Genomic DNA, 23,696 nt, shown 5'->3' on the forward strand with positions numbered 1-23,696 from the left:
AGCAACTGGAATTGCTTTCATCCTTAAAAAGTCTTTAATTGGTCCTGCTATCCTTTCAAGCTATTCTATGCCTCCCTTCTTTTTCATTATCAATGCTCAGAAAAAAACTGGTTACACTAATTGCTTTTGCTTTTTCACCTTCTATTCCTCCTCTTGTGTGCATGTTATTTTATATATATGCACAATCTATATTTTTTTTCAAATGACAAGTTTTTTTTCCCCTTTCCATCTTTCTCCATTAAAAAAAAAAATGAGGCAAACACTTTGAAACAAAAATTCATAGTCAAAGCATTCTTGAGTAAACTTCCCTTTTTTTTGGGTAAAGGCCTTATTATCTCTTGTAATAGGCTTACAACTTTGGAATCAATTTTAACTCTTCACTTTCTGTTCCCTTTATATTTAATTTGTTTTAAAATCTTTGTAATCCAAACTTCTCAGAATTGTTGAATTTCTTTCTCTCCATTCTAATTCAAGCCCTGAACTATTAAAATACAGCCTCTAAATTGATCTTGCCAATCTGTTTTCTACAGTTGTTAATTTCAGTATCCCTGAAGCTCACGATCTAATTATGTCATTCTCCTGCTCTTAGAATTTCATTAGTTTCTTAATGCCTCTAAAATAAAATACAAACTTTCTACTTTGGGGTATTTAAAATACTTCATATACCTCCAACATATTTTTCTGGATAACTTTTTATATTATTCTCCTTCATGAACTTCTAGTCAGTAACTTCTTTGCCGTTCCCTGCATACCATTTTCTGTCTCCTGCTTTTGTGTTTTTCCAAAGATTGTCCCTATACTTGGAATGGACTTCCTTCCTCACCCTGTATCTTAGAATTCCTGAGGCTTTTCAAGACTCAGCTGAAATTCTGTCTCCTTCAGGGTGCTTTTCTTGATTACCTAATTTTAGTTTATTCATGCCCTGCTTTCTTTATTGAGTCATTTCAGACTCTGACCTCATTTGGGGTTTTCTTGGCAGATATTGAAGTGGTTTACCGTTTTCTTTTCCGACTTATTTTATAGATGAGGAAACTTGAGTATTTTGCATTTACATTTTTATGTATCTTGTGTTTCCCTCTATGATGTAAGCTACTAGAGGACAGGGCAGATTGTTATTTTTATCTTTGTACCCCCAGTATATGCAACAGTGCCTGTTGCTTTGACATTAAATTTTGAATCTAACATCAATGAATTACCTTCAAATAACCCCTGTTCAAAATCATTCACAAACTTGGAAATCTCATTTTTCCATGAGATCAATGGTACTTGCCTCTTTCCTCTGCTGACTCCTCTGTGTACACTGAGCTACACAGAGCTTCCTCTGCATTTTGTACAGCACCCTTGGACTCGAGATATTTAGAAGTGAGGAGCATGGCTGTATGAAAAGAACACTGGACTCAAAAGATCTAGCTTCAAATCCTGTGTGATTAAACAAATCACTTAGCTTCTGTGAGAAGTGATTCATTTGCACTGCTAGTCTATTCCAATCAGTATTCATCAATTTGAATGATCAAAGTTCTCTTTGTAAAGCCCCGAACTATAAGCTGCAGATTCTAAGTTCATTTAGCTATAGAAAGTTAATTAAAAGTTCTTTTTTCAGCCTTCTTTGTCTTGTCATGGTGACCAAGCCCAGTGTAGCAGAGATCACAAGGAAAGTCTCCCAAAATATTTTTGTATTGACCTTATTTGATTTGTGTATAAATTGGATTTAAGTGAGACAGTTGCACAAAGTCATCAATTTTACACTCTCTCTCTTCTAAAGCTACTATTGTCACTGGCAGAGGAGTCAAGACCACTGGTAATGACTCATGATGCAGTAGATGACCTTGGGGTCTTTGATGTCTAACCAAGCTCTGAGCACTCCACATCACCTGCTTCACTTACCTACATGGCTATTGGAACAAATTGTTCTTATCTGCCCATTTCATGAGGGGAAATCTTTATGTGCCTGGGATAGACACTGTAGGGTTTGAGATCCTTCAGTTACCTCAATCTGGGTTAGCCTGTCTCCCAAAAGGGTTTGCTAGAGTGTGGCTGCTGTGCATGCTACAGCTTCTTGGAGCCACAGGTGAGAGGTAGGCGGATCATGTGACCACCAAAGGTGGAAAGCATCCCTGTAAAGCACTCAGCACTTCACATCAGATGCACTAGTCTTCCCTGAATACACCTGACCACTCTTTTCCCTTAGGTCAGTGTACAATGCTTGTACCATTTCCTCCTGCCCAAGCTATGGAGAAGCCTGTAGAAATATTGCTTGCTTCATGTATCTTTTGACTCTTCTGACATTTTATTTTAGTTTATGCTTCCCATGCCAATCAATGGAATTACTGTTTTTGCTATAGCTGTTTCAGAGTGACTTCGCATCTAACCCTATAAAAATAGGACCCTGGATGGAGGAGACATCTCAGATTGGGAGGAAGATCTGAGGTCTACTGAAGTAGAGGGGACCATGGACCCTTTAATAAAGTGCTGTTGGCTCAGAGCTTTGCCTCCATTTCTTTTATTGTAGGTAGGATAATTTTAACCCCCATACCTCATAATCTGTTTCCTCATTGATAAAATGGGGAAATTGGATTAGATGATCATGAAGTCTTTAAATCAGATCCTAAGACCTCTGAACCTTAGTTTCTTCATCTTTAGAATGAGGATAATACTTGTGCTACTCACTTTACAGGGTTGTGTGAGAAAAAAAGAGAAAACTATGGTTGGAAAGATACTGGTTTCTAAGTTATGAAGCACTATAAATTCCTGCCCTTATTAGCAAATAAGGAAACTTTAAATGACAGAGCAGAGCCTAAGGAGCAAACTTTTTGGGAGGGGGCCTTTTAGGCTAGTTGCTTCCCTTGAGCCATAATACCAGTTATATAGTACTTAAAATGTGTTAGACATTATGCTATGTGCTTTACATTTGTTTTTTCACTTGATCTTTACAACAATCCTAGGAGATGAATACTGTAACTATTTATAGATGAAGAAATAGACAAAAAGGTGACGTCTTGTCCAGAGTCAATATAGCTATTATGTACCTGAGGCCAGATTTGAACTTGGGTCTGACAACATGTCTGGCGATCTATGCATTACCTAGCTACCCTAGTAATCAATAACCAAGGTGCCCAGCATAAGCTCTTTTCAGTATCTCTATAGGTTGAGGGGGTTGCAATTTATGCTGTAGTTATAGAGACTCACAGGGGTCCTCAAACTTTTTAAATAGGGGGCCAGTTCACTGTCCCTCAGACTGTTGGAGAGCCGGCCTATAGTAAAAACAAAAACTTTGTTTTGGGGGCCTTTAAATAAAGAAACTTCATAAACCTGGGTGAGGGGGATAAATGTCCTCAGCTGCCGCATCTGGCCCACAGGCTGTAGTTTGAGAACCCCTGTGGAGCCTTAAGTTTGCAGCACTATAAGAGCAAATATGAGCCAAAATCAGATTTTAGATAAGAGGGAGTGAAGAAAGGTATATATATGTGTATGGGGAGGTTGTATGGTTGTATGAGCATAAAGTTTGCTGTAGAGATGGGAGGAATCTATCTTTGGAAATTCACAAGCCCTGGTGGATCACAATTTTTTTCATGCTAGTTGGATCGTCTGTGAAACTCAGGCCAGATTATCCTGATACCAGTTGAGCATGTGTAGCAAATATGCATGTCACCTCCCTTAGAAATAGTTGGCCTGTCAAGTGGTTTAGAGGAATACTATAAAGTAAGTTATTGTGTTTACCTGATTGGCAAATACTTATTAAATATCTTCCACTTGCAGAATATTGTTGTAGGTTATGGAGGTGAGGCTAAGTAAGATAGATATGATGTAATACGGTTGCTGCATTCAGACTTCACAGTCTAAGATGGGACACCAATAAGTTACAAATCAAAATACAGTAAAAATAAAATATGGTTAAAAAGTGCTCAAGAAAAGTACAATGTTAACTGAGTTTTCACATAATTCCCTCTACAATTGATGAAGAGCCTATCATTTAGTCTTTGCTTGAAGACCTACAATTAAGGAACTCTTAATTGTGGTAGGTAAGACTTTCTGATTGAATTGGAGATCAGGGAAAGTTTCTTGGAAGGGGGAGCATTTGGGACTTGATCAGGTAAGACTTCAATCCCTAGAGATGGGAAGTATCACACAAGATGGAGTATGGCATGAACAACAACAACAAAAACAACATTGAGCCGTGTATATTGTATAACCATTTTTTGATTCATTATAAGCTTGCAGTCATCCCTTTTGTCAGGAGAAGATCCTTCTGGATAAATTAGGTATGTTCCAAAGATAGCAGTTACATACATGTCTTTCAATATAATGGGGGGTCGGGGAACAGTGGAGAGGAGAATGTGGGAAACTGAAAAGCAGAGAAAGTGAGTAGAAATGACCTAGGTGATACCAACAGGTCATGTGGATATTCCTGAATTGTTTGATGGAGTCTTAGAATTCAAGTTGGGAAGAGACTAATTTAATTTAATTCCTTTATTTTATAAATGGGTCTGAGAGAAGGGAAGTAGATGGCTTCCACAGCAAGTCCCTGGGAAAGGAGTGAGTGGCAGAACTGAAACGTGACTAGTTAGCTTTTCATGACATTTAGGTTATATCTCCTGTTAAAATATAAACTTTGTGAGGGTAAGGATCATGTGCCTAGAATCAGAATTGGAGAAAAGAACTGAAAAAAACCTTTGAAATGATTTGCTTCACATCTCCTGCAGGTACCTACTACTGGTACGTAGACATTTAAAAGATTTACTTCATGAATTGATCTAGGTACTGCCAAAAAGTGCAGACATAAATCTCAACTTGTTAACCTGGTAATTAAAGACTAACAATCTGAGACCAACCTCCCTTTGATTTACCTTTTCAAACCTCCCCCTGCCCCCTTAATGTCCCAGACTCTTAATAATAATAACCAGCATTTATATAGAGCCTCATCTCTGCCTGGTACTTTTCATTTGTTTCACAACAACCCAGGTATGTAGGTGTTATTAGCCTCTTTGCAGTTGAGGAAACTGAGGAACATAGTGATTTGCCTAATGTCTTATAACTTCTGAGGCCATATTTGAACTTGGACTTCCTAATTCTAGACCCAAAACTTTTCTACTGTGCTTCCCAGCTTTTTTTTTTTTTTTTGAATAATTTTTTATTATGGTTTTTTATTTACAAAACATGCATGGGTAAATTTTCATCATTGACTATTGCAAAATCTGCTGTCCAACTTTTCCCCTCTTTACCTCCATCCCCTCCCCCAGATGACAGATAGACCAATACATGTTAAATATGTTAAAGTATATGTTAAATACAATATATGTATACATATCCATACAGTTATTTTGCTGAACAAGAAGAATTGGACTTTGAAATAATGTAAAATTAACCTGAGAAGGAAATAAAAAATGCAAGTGGACAAAAACAAAGGGATTGGAAATGGTACATAGTGGTTCACAGTCATCTCCCAGAGTTCTTTAGCTGGGTATAGCTGGTTCTATTCATTATTGAACAAATGGAACTGATTTGGTTCATCTCATTGTTGAAGAGGGCCACTTCCATCAGAATTGGTCATATAGTATTGAAGAGTATAATGATCTCCTGGTTCTGCATCAATTCATGTAAGTCTCTCCAGGCCTTTTCTGAAATCATCCTGCTGGTCATTTCTTACAGAAAAATAATATTCCATAACATTCATATACCACAATTTATTCAGCCATTCTCTAATTGCTGGGCATCCATTCAATTTCCAGTTTCTAGCCACTATAGAAAGGGCTGCCACATTTTTGCACATATTGGTCCCTTTCCCTTCTTTTAAGATCTCTTTGGGATATAAGCCCTGTAGTAATATTCCCAGCTTCTACTATTTCTTAAACAAACACACTTAAAACTTTGGTGCAATGCCTCCCTTTCCAGTCTCTGCTTAATTTGAAAAATATTTGTCAAACTTCTGTGTTACCCCTGTAACTGGCCAAAAACACTTTAACTTCCCTGAGCTGCCATTTCTTCATCTGTAAAAAGATTGGGTTGGTCAATATGGTCTCCAAGGTCCAATCTAGCTCTAAATCTTGTGATCTCATGATCCAGTTTTGCATAGGATCTTGTGCTTAGTACAGGAGATATGAAAGTAGAAACACAAGATGTAGCTTTCAAAGTCTCAAATGGGGAAAGACACAATTAAGTGGCAGAAGGTCAAAGAAAAGTTCAGTCAAAAGTTTTATAAGAAATTTAAGGTGAGGTCAGCCTTAGGTAGGCAAGGAAAGCTTTGTGGAGATTGCTGCTGAGTTAGCTTTTGAAGGAAGGAAAAGGATTTCAACAGATAAAGGTGAAGGTGAAGAAAGGAGGTCCATGGGGGAATCCAATCCAATTTAATAAACATTTATAAGCACCCACTAAGTGTCAATCATAAAGACAGCATTGGGAAGACAACAGAAGTTTATTTGGAACATGAGTATTGGAGCACTGTGGGATAAGATTGGAAAAGGAGGTTGGGGCTAAGCAGTGACAGGAATTTATATTTTATTCAGTGGACCTTTGAAATCCACTTAGAATTTTTGAGTAGATAAAAATATGTTAAGAAGGTTTTTTAAGTATATGTATGAAAAATGGATTGTAGAAGGGAGGAAGACATTAGGATTAGGATCATCCAACTAAGAAGACATGACAATGAATTAGAGTGCTTGCAAAGAGAATGGAGAGGAGGCCATAAATGTGAAAGGTACTTCTGAGGTATAATCAACAGGACTAGAAATGGTGGGATTATAGGAAGAGAAGATTAAGAAGAGTCAATGATGACTTTTTCTCTTAGGTTTTGAACCTGGGGTACAACTGGAGGCAATGCAAAAAATGGTGATATTATGAATAAAAACAGGTAGGGGAAGAGTCAGGTTTTGGGAGGAAGATGAGTTCAGTTTTGGACGCATTCAATTTAATTGGATCATCTCATTGGAAGATGAAATAGAGCCCTAGGGAATGGTAAAAAGGATGTTTAAGGCTGAGGACAGTGGTGATGGGAAGAAAAGAACAGATTGGAGGGAGAGCATGAAGGAAAAATAAGAGCACTAGAAGGCTGCATGGGAGTCAGGCAGGGGGGTGAATCCTATTAATACTTAAATCTTCTGACCTTCAGCAAATTAAATTCTATGGTTTCCCATTTTCTTAGCTATAAAATGAGGGTGTTGGACTAGATGACCTATAAATCAGTTGAGGTTGTAAGTCCATAATCCTGTAAGTCTATGAAGATAGATAATATACATTTGTAGTGAATTTAGTGAACATGATTTCATGTTTTCCCTCAAAAAACTTGAAAGTAGAAGTAAAGAAAGTGGGTAGAAGTTGGCAGGACAGGGGGTAGCTTATTGCTTTCAGGAATCAAGTAGCAGGACATGAGGTCACTTGAAGAGAAACAAGCCACATTTTTTTTTATTATAGCTTTTTATTTACAAGATATATGCATGGGTAATTTTTCAACATTGACAGTTGCAAAACCTTTTGTTTCAATTTTTTCTCTCCTTCCTCCCATCCCCTCCCCCAGATGGCAGGTAGACCAATACATGTGAAATATGTTAAATTATATGTTAAATACAATATATGTATACATGTCCATATAGTTATTTTGCTGCACAAAAAGAATCGGACTTTGAAATAGTGTACAATTAAGGAAATCAAAAATGCAGGTGGACAAAAATAGAGGGATTGGGGATTCTATGTGGTTGTTCACTCTCATTTCCCAGAGTTCTTTCGCTGGGTGTAGCTGGTTCAATTCGTTACTGTTCTATTGGAGCTGATTTGTTTCATCTCATCGTGAAGAGAGCCATGTGCATCAGAATTGATCATCATATAATGTTGTTGTTGAAGTATATAATCTCCTGGTCCTGCTCAGCATCAGTTCATGTAAGTCTCTCCAAGCCTTTCTGAAATCATCCTGCTGGTCATTTCTTACAGAACAATAATATTCCATAACATTCATATACCACAATTTATTCAGCCATTCTCCAATTGCTGGGCATCCATTCAGTTTCCAGTTTCTGGCCACTACAAACAGGGCTGCCACAAACATTCTTGTACATACAAGTCCATTTCCTTTCTTTAAAATCTCTTTGGGATATAAGCCCAGTAGTAACACTGCTAGATCAAAGGCATGCACAGTTTGATAACTTTTTGACCATAGTTTCAAATCATTCTCCAGAATGGCTGGATATGTTCACAATTCCACCAACAATGTATCAGTGTCCCAGTTTTCCCACATCCCCTCCAACATTCTGTTTTATCTTTCCCTGTCATTCTAGCCAATCTGAGAGGTGTATAGTAGTATCTCAGAGTTGCCTCAATTTGCATTTCTCTGATTAATAATGACTTGGAGCATCTTTTCATATGGCTAGAAATAGTTTCAATTTCTTTGAGAATTGTTTCATATCCTTTGACCATTTATCAATTGGAGAATGGCTTGATATAAATTAGAGTCAATTCTCTGTATATTTTGGAAATGAGATTTTTATCAGAACCTTTGACTGTAAAAATGTTTTCCCAGTTTATTGCTTCCCTTCTAATCTTGTCTGTATTGGTTTTGTTTGTACAACAACTTTTCAATTCAATTCAAGTTTTCTATTGTGATCAATAATGATCTCTAGTTCTTCTTTGATCATAAATTCCTTCCTCCTCCACAAGTCTGAGAGTAAACTATCCTATGTTCTTCTAATTTATTTATAATCTCATTCTTTATGCCTAGGTCATGAACCCATTTTGACCTTATCTTGATGTATGGTGTTAAGTGTGAGTCAATGCCTAGTTTCTGCCATACTAATTTCCAATTTTCCCAGCAGTTTTTGTCAAACAGTGAATTCTTATCCCAAAAGCTGGGGTCTTTGAGTAAAAAGCCACATTTTTGATGTTCCCAAAGATTACTTGGGGTGGGGGAATGAACCCCAAAGTATGATTATTCAGAAACCAAACCTAGTCTGTGTAGGTTTAGTGATGGGTTTCTGAGGCACAGGAGGCATACATTTACATTTTATCCCTCCTATCTTCTAAATCATAAGTCTTTCAAGGCAGAAACTGCCTTATTTGTCTTTGTATTCCTATCCCCATCAACTACAGTGTCCTTGTACTTAATAAGTGTAAGAAATCACACTGGACTATTGACCACAAGGTTCAGAATAAGAACATAGGACTATCAGTTCAGCCTTTCAGTGCTGGGGGGAGGTCAGTGGGATATTGATTTATCTCTCTTCCAAATATCCTTGGAAGTCTAACACTTTACATGAGTGCTATAAGCATGTGGCCTTTGAGAGGGAAGGATTCGATAACCCCATTATGTCAGGACACAGCTAGAATACTGTGTCTACTTATGCAAATTATGGATTAGGAAGGAACTTGACAATGAATACATCCAGAGGAAGGTGACTGACATAGAAGATGGGTGGTAGACTTGAATATGACTCCGGGTAGAAGCAAGGGGTGAGAAGAGAAAACATGATAGGTGTCCTAAAATAGAAGGGCTCTTGGGTAATAGTAGGATTCACTTTGTTCTGCTGGTCCCTAAAAAGTAGAACTAGAAAAAAGTGGATTATGATTACAGATAGACTTCAGCTCTTTTTAAGGAAGAATGGGAGATTCTAGAGACAGAACCTGAACCTGTGTAACTTGGTGCATGCTCCTCTCCATCCAATGGATGGAAATTTTGAGCAACTGGTCACGAGGGAAAGAGCAAAAGACCAGGGAGATGAGACAGCGCTGCTGTAGTACTAGTATCCTTACTGTAGTTTCCACCAGTCTTTATCTACGGATAAGGCACCACTTTCTCCTGAAAATTCTACTGCGGCTTTAATAGGGCCAGTAAACACGCGCTGTTTAGGGCTCGTTTCCTTGGCTGACGCCCCGCCTCACGCGGGTAGTCTCCTCTCTGGCTGGGTATTTTGCAGCCTCTTTGACTGGTCCTTGGTCACCAGCATTGATTCCCTTCCCCAGAACAATCTCTCCACATGCTGCCGAATCTCCCGGGTCCTCACCCCGTAGATGATGGGATTCAGGGCTCCCGGAAGCAGCAGGTAAAGGGCGCTGAGCAGGTTCTGCACGTCCTGAGACACAGACTTCGCGAACCGGAAGACGATGGAAGTGGAGAGACCAGAGAGGTAGACGGTGAAGATGACCAGCAGGTGAGAGCCGCACGTGTGTAGCGCCTTGGCGCGGGCACTGCCTGAGGAGATCTGGAAGGCGGCGTAGATGATGCGGCTGTAGGAAGCCCCCAGCAGGGACAGATCAAAGGTCACGGTGATCAGCCGCATGGCCAAGCCCAGGCGGTTGTTGAAGGTGAGGTCCCCACAGGCGATGCTCAGCAGGGCGATGTACTCGCAGGCAAAATGGCGGATCACGGCCGTTCGGCAGAAGCGGGCCCGGGACGTCAGCACCACCAGGGGCACTGCCACGGCCAGGCTCCGGCTCAGGGCGGCCGCGGCCAGCAGGCCCAGCAGCCGGGACGTCATCAGGTCCGCGTAGCGGAGCGGGTGGCAGATGGCGACATAGCGGTCCAGGGCCATGGCCAGCAAGAGGTTGTAGTCCAGGAGCAGCGTGAAGTAGATGAAGAACATCTGGGTGAGGCAGCCCTCCAGGGACACGGGGTTTGCGTAGCGCAGGAAGCCCGACAGCATCGGCGGCAGCACGGCCGTGGCGGCGCACACGTTGACGGCCAGGAGCAGGGAGATGAGCACGTACATGGGCTGGTGCAGACTGCGCTGGGAGGCCACAGTGTAGACGATCAGGGCGTTGGAGGCCAGGATTAAGGCATAGAGGCAGGAGACGGGGAGAACCAAGAGCGACCGCCATTCCCGAAGCCCCGGAAAGCCTACCAGGAAGAAGTCTCTGTAGGAAATATTGGAGGGAGTGGCGTTCTCATATTTGTCCATTGTCCATAGTCGTGAGGAGGCGCCAAGAGAGGGACTGAGTGCTGTGGGGACAGAAAGGCAGCCAGTCAGTGACTGGCGGGGGTCTCAGCCCAGCAGAGACGCCGGGATGAAGCCCCGGCTCCCAACAATAGCCCATCCTTCCATAGCGCTTTCAAGTCGGCGAAGCAGTATAGTCATGTCTGTACCTGTCTGCTCTGTATTCTTATGCCCTCGCTTAAGCCGAAGAGACAGCTAGACGGCTCGGGATAGAGTGCTGGCCCAGCGTCAGAAAGAACCGAGTTCAAGTGTGGCCTCTGAGGCTTAATCTCTGCCTTAGCGCTTGGAAATGCCAAACCACTGCGGTCCATTTGCCAAGAAGCCCCCTGAACAGAATTCGTGTGTTAGAATCCGCCGGGTCGGGAAGAATCGGACGTGGCTGAATAGCACGTATCTAGTCTGTATGTTTTGATTTATATTTATACTTTATGTCTATATCTACATCTATACTTATAAAGATTTAAACTTAAATCTAAATCTATTTCTATAAACGTATGTCTGTATCTAGGTAAACACATATATATTATTCTATATTCACACACATATACATACCACTTCACAAATTTTAAAGTTATATAAATCTATAAAATCTCATTTCATCCTCATAGTTCTGCCAGATAAGAGATGCTTTTATTCCCAACTGAAGCTAAAAATAGGTGACTTGCCTTAGAATCACACAGCTAGTAAATATTTGAATCAGAATTCAAACTCGGGTCTTTCTGACTATGATTCTGGCACTCTGCCTACTATGCCAATGACCTTACTGACCCTTTGTGAGAGTACTCAGAACATCTGAGTCATTTCAGAGGAAAACTCTTCCTTCCCAGAACTCTTTCACCTTGTCCAGAATTTCAGAGCTGACTTGGCTGCCTACTCAGAGATTTGACTTTTAATTGCTTTTCTTCTTCACTTACTTTATCATATATGTACTTAATCCCAGCATCCACACGATACCCACAAATGTACAAAATATGAGTAACAAGAGAGGTGAAATAGAAATTCTCTTGTTCTCCTTTCTTCCTGATTTCCCATAATACAGATTATAAGGTGTTTTCAAGTTTTTTTCCTGCCTTACCCCACTCCTAACCCAGGCACAAGTTTAATATACAAATTACAGAACCTTGAAGATGGAAGGGACTACTCCAACCTATACTTAGTCAAAACCTCCACCTGCAGTATTTCCAACAAGTGACTAGCCAATTTCCATTTCCAGTGAGAGGAAACCTAGCCCACTTTTGAAGTTAATTCTGAGCCTTAGGAAGTGTTCCTTACATTAAGCTTAAATCAATCTCTGCAGCTTCCATCAGTTGCTAATAGTTCTTCCTGAGGCCAAGAAGAGCAAGTATAATCTCTTCCATATGATTGTTCCTCAAGTATTCATTACTCCATAAGTCTCCTCTTTAGGAAAAACCCATCAAAGTTATTAGTGATCTCTCAGTTGCTAAATCTAATGGGCTTTTCCATCTGGGATTTCCTAATATTTCTCTCCTTTGATTCTTCTCCTACCTGTCGGACAACTCTTTCTTTGCTGGTTCTTCAAATGTGGGTATCCACTGAAGTTCTACTCTGGGCAAGAATCTTCTCTTTTCTTTCTATACTATTTCCCTTGGTGATGATATCATCAATTATCATTTGATGATATTGTTGATGATTCTCAGATCTATTTATCTAACTCAGTTCTCTGCTGATCTCTGCTCTTACATCACCAACTACCTTTGTGTGTGTGTGAGGAGGAGAGGCTGGGCTTAAGTGACTTGCCCAGGTCACATTAGTAATCTAATACTAATTAGGCTGGATTTGCTCTCTTTTAGTTGCTCCCAACTGTCTTTTCAACATCTAGAATTGGATGTCCCACAGTCATCTTAAACTGAAGATGTCCAAAATTTTACTCATTGTCTTTCCCTATAAACCCATGGCTTTTTTTAGCTTCCTTTTTACTGTGGAGAGTACCACCTTCCTCTCAGTCACTCAAGTCACTCAACCTCCATATCATTCTCTCCTTGTTATCTAGTCAATTATCAAATCCTATTGACTCTACCTTCTTACCATCTCTCATGTATGCCCTTTTCTCTTATTTGATGGCATTAATCACTTTGATGCAAGCCCTCATCATTTCACACCGGAATTATTAAAACGAATACTATTGGTCTCCCTGCCACAGACTTCTCTGCATTCCAGTTTATATTTTGCTTAGCTGCCAAAGTGGTTTTCCTAAAGTTCAGGTCTGATCATATCACTCCAACCTCAATAAATTTCCAGTGACTCTTCATTTACAAGATCAAATATAATATTTGTTTTATAATTTATAATATTCTATAGCTGTTCCTTGAACAACTCACTCCATCTCTCAACCTACCTCATGCTTGGACTATTACAACAACCTGCTGATTGGTTTTTCTGCTTTAAAATGGTGGGAAAATGCCTTTGAGCATTTTTTTTTATTTCCTAAGCCTGGAACATTTTCCTTCCTTATGTCTACTTTCTGGTTTCCCTGGCTTCCTACTATTCTCAGTTGCAGTCCCATCTTCTAGAAGAAGCCTTTCCCAATCTTCTTTAATTCTAGGGCCTTCTTTCTGTTGATTATAATTAGCTTGTTTGTACATACCTGCTTCCATATTGTCTTCTTCAAAGTATTGTGAGCTTGGAAAATGAAAGGATGCCCATCGATTGGAGAAGGATTGAGTAAATTGTGGTATATGAATGTTATAGAATATTATTGTTCTGTAAGGAATGACCAGCAGGATGAATATAGAGAGGACTGGCGAGACTTACATGAACTGATGCTAAGTGAAATGAGCAGAACCAGGAGATCATTATATACCTCAACAATGATACTGTTTGAGGATGTATTCTGATGGAAATGGATCTCTTCGATAAAGAGAGCTTTAATTGATCAAAGATGAACAGAAGCAGCTACACCCAAAGGAAGAACAGGGAAATGAATATAAACTGCTTGCATTTTTGTTTTTCTTCCCGGGTTATTTATACCTTCTGAATTCAATTCTCCCTGTGAAACAAGAAAACTGTTCGGTTCTGCACACATATATTGTATCTAAGATATACTGTAACCTATTCAACATGTAAAGAACTGCTTGCCATTTAGGGGAGGGGGTGGAAGGAGGGAGGGGAAAAATCACAATAGAAGTGAATGCAAGGGATAATGCTGTAAAAAATTACCCTGGCATGGGTTCTATCAATAAAAAGTTATTAAAAAAAAAAAAGTACTGTGAGCTTTTTGAGAACAAAGGCTGTCTTTTGCCTATGCTGGTGATACAAGAAAATATAAAAGACACTTTCTTTCCCTTGAGAAAATTTCAGTTTAAAGAATTCTTAAATGGATAGTAGATCAATAGAAATGCTCTGAAATAACCAGAGATACTAGGAAAGAAACTAACATTAAAAACCACTGCCTAAGATGTCTAAGATTTGCATGCAAATATACAAAATATGATTAAAAAGAAAAGTGAACTAGAAATTCTAACATGAGGAAGAATATTTGACCTCAAAGACAAAAATTTAGTATAAAACGTATGACTTCAATATGGCTCTTGAAAGGGTGTCCTTTATTCAGAAGGAATTAAATAACTGGAATTGTTGAGGATGCCAGAGTGGCATTTTAAGGTGCACCTATGCATAAACATACATGAATATAATGAATGTAATCCTTTCAAATGATACTTGCTTGTTAAAGAAATATATCTATTATACTCCAATGATACCAGTATCCTACTTAGTAACAACAAAGGAATACAATTAAGCAAAGCAAATCAACCCATTGTCTAACAATGTTTATCTTGTTGCACACTAACTCCTCTCCACAAAGTCCAACATATTTACTGAAAGGGGGGAAGAAATGTTGTACCATTGGTCCCCATCAGTTCTCCAAAGAGACAATAGTAATAATGGAAATCTAGGAACCAGAGGATAGAAGAATGGTGGATAACATTTGGATGAATGTCAATGAAAAGAGAAACAGAGGTAGGAAACAGAGTTCAAGAAACAATCACAGACTTGATATTTCCTGTTGTAGCTCTTTGTCTCCTTGTCAAAAGCAGAAGAGCTAATAATTGTATGGCTTGTCAAGATGATAATGATTATTGTAATCTCACAAATCTGGGAGAAATGATGAGGGGAAATAAAATTTTGTACTTGATTCTGGTTAATAAGGAGAACTAGTTGCTGAATTAGAAATGATGGGAACCTGGATAGCTAGGTGGTGCAGTGATTGGGCACCAGTCCTGAAGTCAGGAGGATCAGAGTTCAAATCTGGTGTCAGACAGATGTATGACTTTGGGAAAGTCACTTAACCCCAATTGCCTCAGCAAAAAAAAAAAAAAAAAGAAAGAAAGAAAGAAAAAAAAAAAGGGAATCTTGAGGTCATAAAATTTGTGATAGAAAAAGAAAATCTGGATAGATAAGCACAATCTGCTGTGCACCCTAGATTTTGAGATAATAGATTTTACAGGGTTCTAAGAAAGTATGTGCAAGCAACTCATATTCTAAAATTCTAAAGGGGAAAGAAATGAACCTTTTAAGAATGAAATTACGAAGACACAAACTGAAACAATTTCAAAGGAAGAAGAAACCATTTATAGAGACTAGTGTAGATACACAGGTTATTAGAATGTTGTTTTTGGTTTACTTCTATTTTATCAAAGCATTTGATAAAATCTTATAAGAACTTTATGAGAGGTGTGTACTAGATGACAATACAGTTAAATGGATTCCGAGCTGGATGACTAGACAAAATGAATAGGTGGTAATGACTTCAAGTCAATTTAATACGCTGGATAGAGTACAGAACCTGGAATCAGGAAGACCCGAGTTCAAAATCTGTATCAGACACATGCTACTTATGTGATCCTGGATAAGTATTAGACTTAGATTTTGGATATCTGCCTTGTACTTTTTTATGGTCATAGTTCAAATTCAGAAATTATCCACCAGCAGAATGTTTTTAGATATATTTATGCATGAAGTCTGCCCAGATATAGGCTAGGTAACCCTAAACTATTCTATATATTCCCCCAGGAGCAGACTAGCCATACAATACCCATCTTTATATTTGCTTTTCTTTTGGCCCCAGAAAGGAATACCATCTTTGCTTCAAAGCATAATAGAGGTGAATTTGGATTCTCAGGAGCTCATTGGTCCATTCTCTGTGCCTTAGTTGCCTTATCTATAAAATGGGGATAATGAGGGTACCTGCCCTTCCCAGGTTGTAGTGACAATCAATAAATTTAACATATAAAGTTTTGCAACCCTTAAAGAACAATGTAGATGCTGGCTGTTATCATTGTAAAACTATCTATATAACATATTTATTTTATTTGAAAATGATACAAAACCAGTTGGAATAGCTAGTATTCTGAATGAAGACACAATCAGTATCTAAAAATATCTCTACAGACTAGGGCAGTTGTTCTTAAACTTTTGGTCTCAGAACCCCCTTATACTCTTCAAAATTATTGAGGTCCCCAAAGAGTTTTTGTTTATGTGGGCTAATGTGATGACCGCATATTTAAAATCAGCTGGAGTCAGGAATTCAGGTTAAAGGAAAAATCTTCAATCTTTATTCTCAGTAGAGGTGAAGAAGGATTGCGATAGCAATATGGGCAGCTGCGACAGGAAGCCAGCTAGCAGAGGTGAAGGGGGATTGCAGGTGAAAAGGGGATCGGAGGTGAAGGGTGGTCTCAATAGCAATGTGAGCAGCCGTGACAAGATGCCAGCCAGCAGTCTCTCTTTCCGCTTCCTTCTCCACCCCCTGCCTCCACCCACCAAATCGTCATTTCCTATACAACACAGCAGGACTTGCACAAAGAGTGGGCGGGGGCCATTCTTTCTCCAAGCATATATATTAATAGAGTATGGTCCAATTACTATTTAGTCTCACATGCTTGGGACCTTAGTGCATCAACTCAAACCTCAGCCCATTACAGGCTATTATCTATTGATTTTATCATATTAAAAATTAAACCACATTTGTATAATTATGAAAATAATTTTGACTTTGTGGGCTAAAATATTGAGCCAAATATAGTCATATGAAATTTAAGATGATGATAGTTGCCTTCTCTAGTCCAGTGATACCCTCCTTCTTTCTTAAATCTTTCTAGATCATGGACACAATGCAGCCATTATAGCCACAAATTATTTTATTATCTGGGATAGAGTTAAACTGCACCTCCTGACTTATACTTATGTATACTTATACAGGTTATACTTATAACATGTAGTTCTCATTTATTTTGGATTTCAATTGTCTTTTATCTATTTTTGTTCTGTTCTCTCCAGTTCTGATCTCTCTCTGATCTGTAAAAGATCTTCCCTCTTGGTTTGGAAAATGAAAAAACAGTAAAGTAAGAGTCATTGTTCTGACTTCTTTCCATTGACCATTACTGTTATCCCATTCATTCTCTCTGAGAAGCAGTCCTTTAGCCTTGTTGATATTCTCCTTGATTACAACATAACTTTTATTTTTTTAAAAGCCTGTTTAGTACTTAGAATTCCACAAGACTATTGTCATTCTTAACAATAATAATAGCTAGTACTTATCTAAAACTGGAAGGCTTATAAAGCACTTTCTAAATATTATATCATTCGATCTTCAGTACAGCCATTGGAGATAGATGCTATTATCATTCCCATTTTACAGGAAACTAAGGCAGATAGCCAGTAAGGGACTTCCTCACATTCACTCAGCCAGAAAGTGACTGAAGCTAGATTTGAACTCAGGAAGATGCTCTTTCCACCACAATACCTAGCTGCATCTTTCATCTTTGTTCCCCATCACCTGCCTTTGTTTCCTTCTTTTATGTATTTTTAAAATATAGTTTACTCCTGGAGGAATATATATTTCTAATATGTAATTAGAAATACAACTGACTTTCTTTAGTCCCTCTCATTCCCTTCTTGGCACATAATGTTTAACAAATACTTTTTCATTCATTTATTTATTCATTCACCCATTCATTACCATTATTAGATTTTAGAAACCTCTCTTGAACTTTTTTGTGATCACACTTCAGAAATTATCCACAGGGCAGCTAGGTGGCCCGGTGGATAGAGCACCAGCCCTGAAGTCGGGAGGACCTGAGTTCAAGAATCTTCCCTCAGACACTTAACACTTCCTAGGCTGTGTGACCCTGGGCAAGTCACTTAACCCCACTGCCTCAGCAAAAAAGAAAAAAAAGAAAAGAAAAAGAAATTATCCACTATGCTGTTAGTATATGTTTATACATGAACTTTTCCCATTTATAGAGTAGGTAACCCTAACCTATTCTATAGGTTAACCCCAGGATCAGACTAGCCATACAATACCATCTGTGTATATGCTTATCGTTTGGCCTTAGAAAGGAATACCATCTTTTCTTTAGAACACAACTGAGTTGAATTTGGATTCTCAGGAGCTTATTGGTCCATTCTTCTCATTCCAGATTTCCCTTCAGCAAATTAGAAAGCTTTTTGATGTCTTGGTGAATCTATGGTGCTCTAGCCTATGAAATTCCCTAGGTAGCTGTTAACTGTATGTTTTTTTTTTTTTTTAACCAAGGCTCAAACAAAGAAGTAGAAACAGGAAGATAGTTTCTTATAATCTTAAAATTAACACAGTTCAACCAAATTTACATTATCTTCAGAGTCCAAAAAATCCACTTTTTGATTATTATGTTATTATTGTGATAGTTAATATAATAATATGTAATATTATTATATTTATATAATATAATAATTATATAATTATGTTATTATGATAGTCATTTTTCATTTACATACAACTCTTTGTGACTACATTTGGACTTGGCAAAACTACTGGAGTGATTTGCCATTTTCTTCTCCAGCTCCTTTTATAGGTGAGAAACTGATGCAAAAACAGTTAAGTGACTTGTACAGGGTCCCATAACTAGTAAGGGTCTGAGGTTGGATTTGAATTCACATCTACCTGACTCTAGGCTTGGCACTCTATCCACTCTGCAACCTAGCTGCCTCTCAATTCTTTAGTATGAGACACAAGATAGGCTATGAGAGCTGGCAGGTCATCTAGTGCAGAAGTTCTTAACTTATCTTTGTGTCATGATCCTCTTTAACAGTCTAGTGAGCCTATGAAACCGTTTTCTGAATCACATTTTTACATACAGAAAATAAAGGAAACAAATCATAAAGAAATAGAGTCTGTGTCTTTCTACCTTTGTCTCTTTGTCACCTCCCTCTTCCCTCCCCTGCCCCTGCTAAGATCACATACTATAGGCTAAGAATTCCTAAATCAGTTCAATGTTTTTTATTTGATAGATAAGGAAACTGAGTTCCCAGGGAGGGGAAATGACTTGTACCAGTTCATATAGTAAATTAGTAGAAGGGCTGGCACAAAAACCTGAGTCCTTTGAGTTTACATTTCTTGTTATTTCTACTGCACTCAGACTTCCTCCTCCCTCCCTTCCCCCACCACTGCTCCTGGTTCTTCCCTCTAAGATTAAGCAGAAAAAGTCTAATATCTTTTTTCATGGGACAGGTCTTCTATATTTGATGACAGATTTTATGTATTACCTAAGTTTTCTCTTCATCTGACTAAATATATCCATTCTTTCACTTTATCATCCCATGATATTGTCTGCAGTTCCCCCACCCCAATATGGTTGACTTCTTCTGCATGTACTCTAACACGTTAACTTTTTAAAATGTTACAGCCAAAGATGAACATTATATTTCAAATGTCTTCTGACAAGTAGAGTTACCCAACCCGGTTTTTTCCTTCATTCCCTCATCCCCCATCTCACCAGGGATGTTTTTTCTTGTCTTCCACTGCCTGCAAGAAAGATGGGTCTGAAGTCTGTGTCTAGTTCTGTGGCAATAAGGAGGGGTGAGGAAGAATTCATACTGAGGCTAACAGTCCCCCTGGAGAGGTTCTTCCTAACCTGCTCTACCTCCCAGGGAGCCTGTTACAGAAAATCATCCACCAGAAACTGGGAAGAATGCTCTTATTCTCTTCCTCCTCTCCCACTTTCATCTCTCTCATCTTTTCTTTTTTTTCCTTCTTTCCTTCCTCCTTATTTTCTTTCTCTCTGCTTCTTTTCTTAAAAGGGCACTGGTCTTGGAGTCAGAAAGTTCTGGGTTTAAGTGCCACTTGAGACACTTTTTAACTATGTGAACATGGGCAAATCATTTAATCTCTGTGCCTCAGTTTTCTCATCTATAATATGAGAAGATATGGACTTGCTTGCCTCTAAGATCCCTTTCAGCTCTAAATTTTATGAACCCATCTTCTTTTATTTCTACTCCTCCATACCATTTCTTTTGGACACTGGTTCTCCCTGTCTAGTCCATACTGGAAGTACAGCAGTAATTTTTGGCTTAACCCCATTGCTGATTGGCATAGAAGTTTGACCTCATTCTGTTTCTGACTTGGGCCAATTTACCCCTTGATAGGCAGCCTGTTACCTCCTTGGTCCTAGATGTTTTCCCTATTGATGCTAGATTTAAGACCATTGAATCTACTGCATCTCTGAAATCAAGTGATCCATCAGTCTCCATCTTTCCTAGGAAGAGGGGTTGTAGGTATGTTCTACCATATCTGGTCATAGCACTTTCCTTAGTATGAGACACAAGATAGGCTATGAGAGCTGGCAGGTCATCTAGTGCAGAAGTTCTTAACTTATCTTTGTGTCATGATCCTCTTTAACAGTCTAGTGAGCCTATGAAACCGTTTTCTGAATCACATTTTTACACACAGAAAATAAAGGAAACAAATCATAAAGAAATAGAGTCTGTGTCTTTCTACCTTTGTCTCTTTGTCACCTCCCTCTTCCCTCCCCTGCCCCTGCTAAGATCACATACTATAGGCTAAGAATTCCTAAATCAGTTCAATGTTTTTTATTTGATAGATAAGGAAACTGAGTTCCCAGGGAGGGGAAATGACTTGTACCAGTTCATATAGTAAATTAGTAGAAGGGCTGGCACAAAAACCTGAGTCCTTTGAGTTTACATTTCTTGTTATTTCTACTGCACTCAGACTTCCTCCTCCCTCCCTTCCCCCACCACTGCTCCTGGTTCTTCCCTCTAAGATTAAGCAGAAAAAGTCTAATATCTTTTTTCATGGGACAGGTCTTCTATATTTGATGACAGATTTTATGTATTACCTAAGTTTTCTCTTCATCTGACTAAATATATCCATTCTTTCACTTTATCATCCCATGATATTGTCTGCAGTTCCCCCACCCCAATATGGTTGACTTCTTCTGCATGTACTCTAACACGTTAACTTTTTAAAATGTTACAGCCAAAGATGAACATTATATTTCAAATGTCTTCTGACAAGTAGAGTTACCCAACCCGGTTTTTTCCTTCATTCCCTCATCCCCCATCTCACCAGGGATGTTTTTTCTTGTCTTCCACTGCCTGCAAGAAAGATGGGTCTGAAGTCTGTGTCTAGTTCTGTGGCAATAAGGAGGGGTGAGGAAGAATTCATACTGAGGCTAACAGTCCCCCTGGAGAGGTTCTTCCTAACCTGCTCTACCTCCCAGGGAGCCTGTTACAGAAAATCATCCACCAGAAACTGGGAAGAATGCTCTTATTCTCTTCCTCCTCTCCCACTTTCATCTCTCTCATCTTTTCTTTTTTTTCCTTCTTTCCTTCCTCCTTATTTTCTTTCTCTCTGCTTCTTTTCTTAAAAGGGCACTGGTCTTGGAGTCAGAAAGTTCTGGGTTTAAGTGCCACTTGAGACACTTTTTAACTATGTGAACATGGGCAAATCATTTAATCTCTGTGCCTCAGTTTTCTCATCTATAATATGAGAAGATATGGACTTGCTTGCCTCTAAGATCCCTTTCAGCTCTAAATTTTATGAACCCATCTTCTTTTATTTCTACTCCTCCATACCATTTCTTTTGGACACTGGTTCTCCCTGTCTAGTCCATACTGGAAGTACAGCAGTAATTTTTGGCTTAACCCCATTGCTGATTGGCATAGAAGTTTGACCTCATTCTGTTTCTGACTTGGGCCAATTTACCCCTTGATAGGCAGCCTGTTACCTCCTTGGTCCTAGATGTTTTCCCTATTGATGCTAGATTTAAGACCATTGAATCTACTGCATCTCTGAAATCAAGTGATCCATCAGTCTCCATCTTTCCTAGGAAGAGGGGTTGTAGGTATGTTCTACCATATCTGGTCATAGCACTTTCCTTAGTATAGACCTAGATTAAAAGGAAAGGACTGTAGATAGTCTATGATATGAGGGATAAAGGAATCACTATAAGTGCCTACTTGTAAATGATTCAGTATAATTGGGGTTTTTTAAGTATCCACCAGGCTTAGTTCAAACTTAAGACCCTTTGTATATCTGAGGACTGTTACTAAGAGATGTATGATTCTAAACAAGTTATTTGCTTTTCTGAGCTTCAGTTTCTACATCTGTAAGATGGGAATGTTAACATCTCTTCATTTCACAATGAAAAATCATTTAGGATAATGTACACGAAAGCATTTTGTTTATGCTAAAATTCTATTTTAAAAAAGATGAGTTTGCGTGCTGCCTTCTCTCCTTTTTCTCTTGGCATCTGATAGGATCTGATTATTTTTTTTAACATTTAATATGAATTATCTGTCTGGCTAGGTAGTACATACAGTAAAAAGAACCATAGACTTGAAATCAGAAAGCCATGAGTTCAAATCTTCTTGTGACCCTGGTTGACTCACTTAATTTATTTCAACCTCAGTTTCCTCATCTACATGGTTACTTTGAGAATCAAGTGAGATAATGTATAGTTCTTTGTAAAACTTAGAACTCTATATAAATGCTGGTTATTGTCATTGTTGTTACTGCTGTTATTTATCTAAGCTATTTTGAAAGGCTCTGTTCCCAACTCCAACCTCCCAGAATATTCTCAACCTTTGACCTTAAGACTGGCTAAGTGTCCTATCTTTGCTACTCTCTCTTTAACATGAAAGTGGAAGAGAATTTATATAATTCTTACTATGTGCAAGGTACAACTCTGTGAGGATAGGTACTGTGATTAAGTTCATTTTACAGTTGAGAAAACTAGTCAGATAGAGATTAAGTGACTTGCCTCGGAAGTGTATGAGCATGAATTTTGAACTCATATCTTCAACATATCAATATATTCAAGGCCTACTGCTCTGTCCATTGTACTACCTCATGGTCTCTAGATGGGCTGCTTTTGCTCTTGTCCTTTCTGCCGAATCTCAAAGGTACCATTCCTCTCTCTTTCTGGTCAAGGCCACTTCCCAGCACAAGAATTCCTAAGGTCAGCCATTCTCCAATTGATAAAAGGTCAAAGGATATGAACAGACAATTCTCAGATGAAGAAATGGAAACTCTTTCTAGCCATATGAAAAGATGCTCCAAATAATTATTAATCAGAGAAATGCAAATTAAGACAATTCTGAGATACCACTATATACCTGTCAGATTGGCTAGAATGACAGGGAAAGATAATGCAGAATGTTGGAGGGGATGTGGGAAAACAGGGACACTAATACATTGTTGGTGGAATTGTGAACACATCCAGCCATTCTGGAGAGCAATCTGGAACTATGCTCAAAAAGTTATCAAACTGTGCATACCCTTTGACCCAGCAGTGTTTCTACTGGGCTTATATCCCAAAGAAATCTTAGGGAAGAGAAAGGGATCTGTATGTGCACAAATGTTTGTGGCAGGTCTCTTTGTAGTGGCCAGAAACTGGAAACTGAGTGGATGGTCATCAATTGGAGAATGGCTGAAGAAATTGTGGTATATGAATATTATGGAATATTATTGTTCTGTAAGAAATGACCAGC

General features: G+C 38.7%; 2 protein-coding genes across 2 annotated transcripts in view; one reads left to right on the top strand and one right to left on the bottom strand.

Moving 5' to 3' along the window:
* The window catches only part of RRM1 (ribonucleotide reductase catalytic subunit M1), a 74,098-nt gene that overhangs the window by 44,742 nt on the left and 5,660 nt on the right, over window positions 1-23,696 (top strand). The window lies entirely within an intron of this gene.
* On the bottom strand, window positions 9,534-11,262 carry LOC127555274 (olfactory receptor 52Z1P-like). The gene has a single exon (XM_051987500.1). It carries the CDS (start codon window positions 10,872-10,874, stop codon window positions 9,855-9,857), a length of 1,020 nt encoding a protein of 339 aa, XP_051843460.1. The 5' UTR covers window positions 10,875-11,262; the 3' UTR covers window positions 9,534-9,854.

This window comes from Antechinus flavipes, chromosome 3 (assembly GCF_016432865.1).
Source record: "Antechinus flavipes isolate AdamAnt ecotype Samford, QLD, Australia chromosome 3, AdamAnt_v2, whole genome shotgun sequence".
NCBI classification, from domain to species: domain Eukaryota; kingdom Metazoa; phylum Chordata; class Mammalia; order Dasyuromorphia; family Dasyuridae; genus Antechinus; species Antechinus flavipes.

Coding starts and splice junctions, on each gene's coding strand:
- LOC127555274 (XM_051987500.1), bottom strand. CDS start 10,874: ATGGACAAATATGAGAACGCCACTCCCTCCAATATTTCCTACAGAGAC.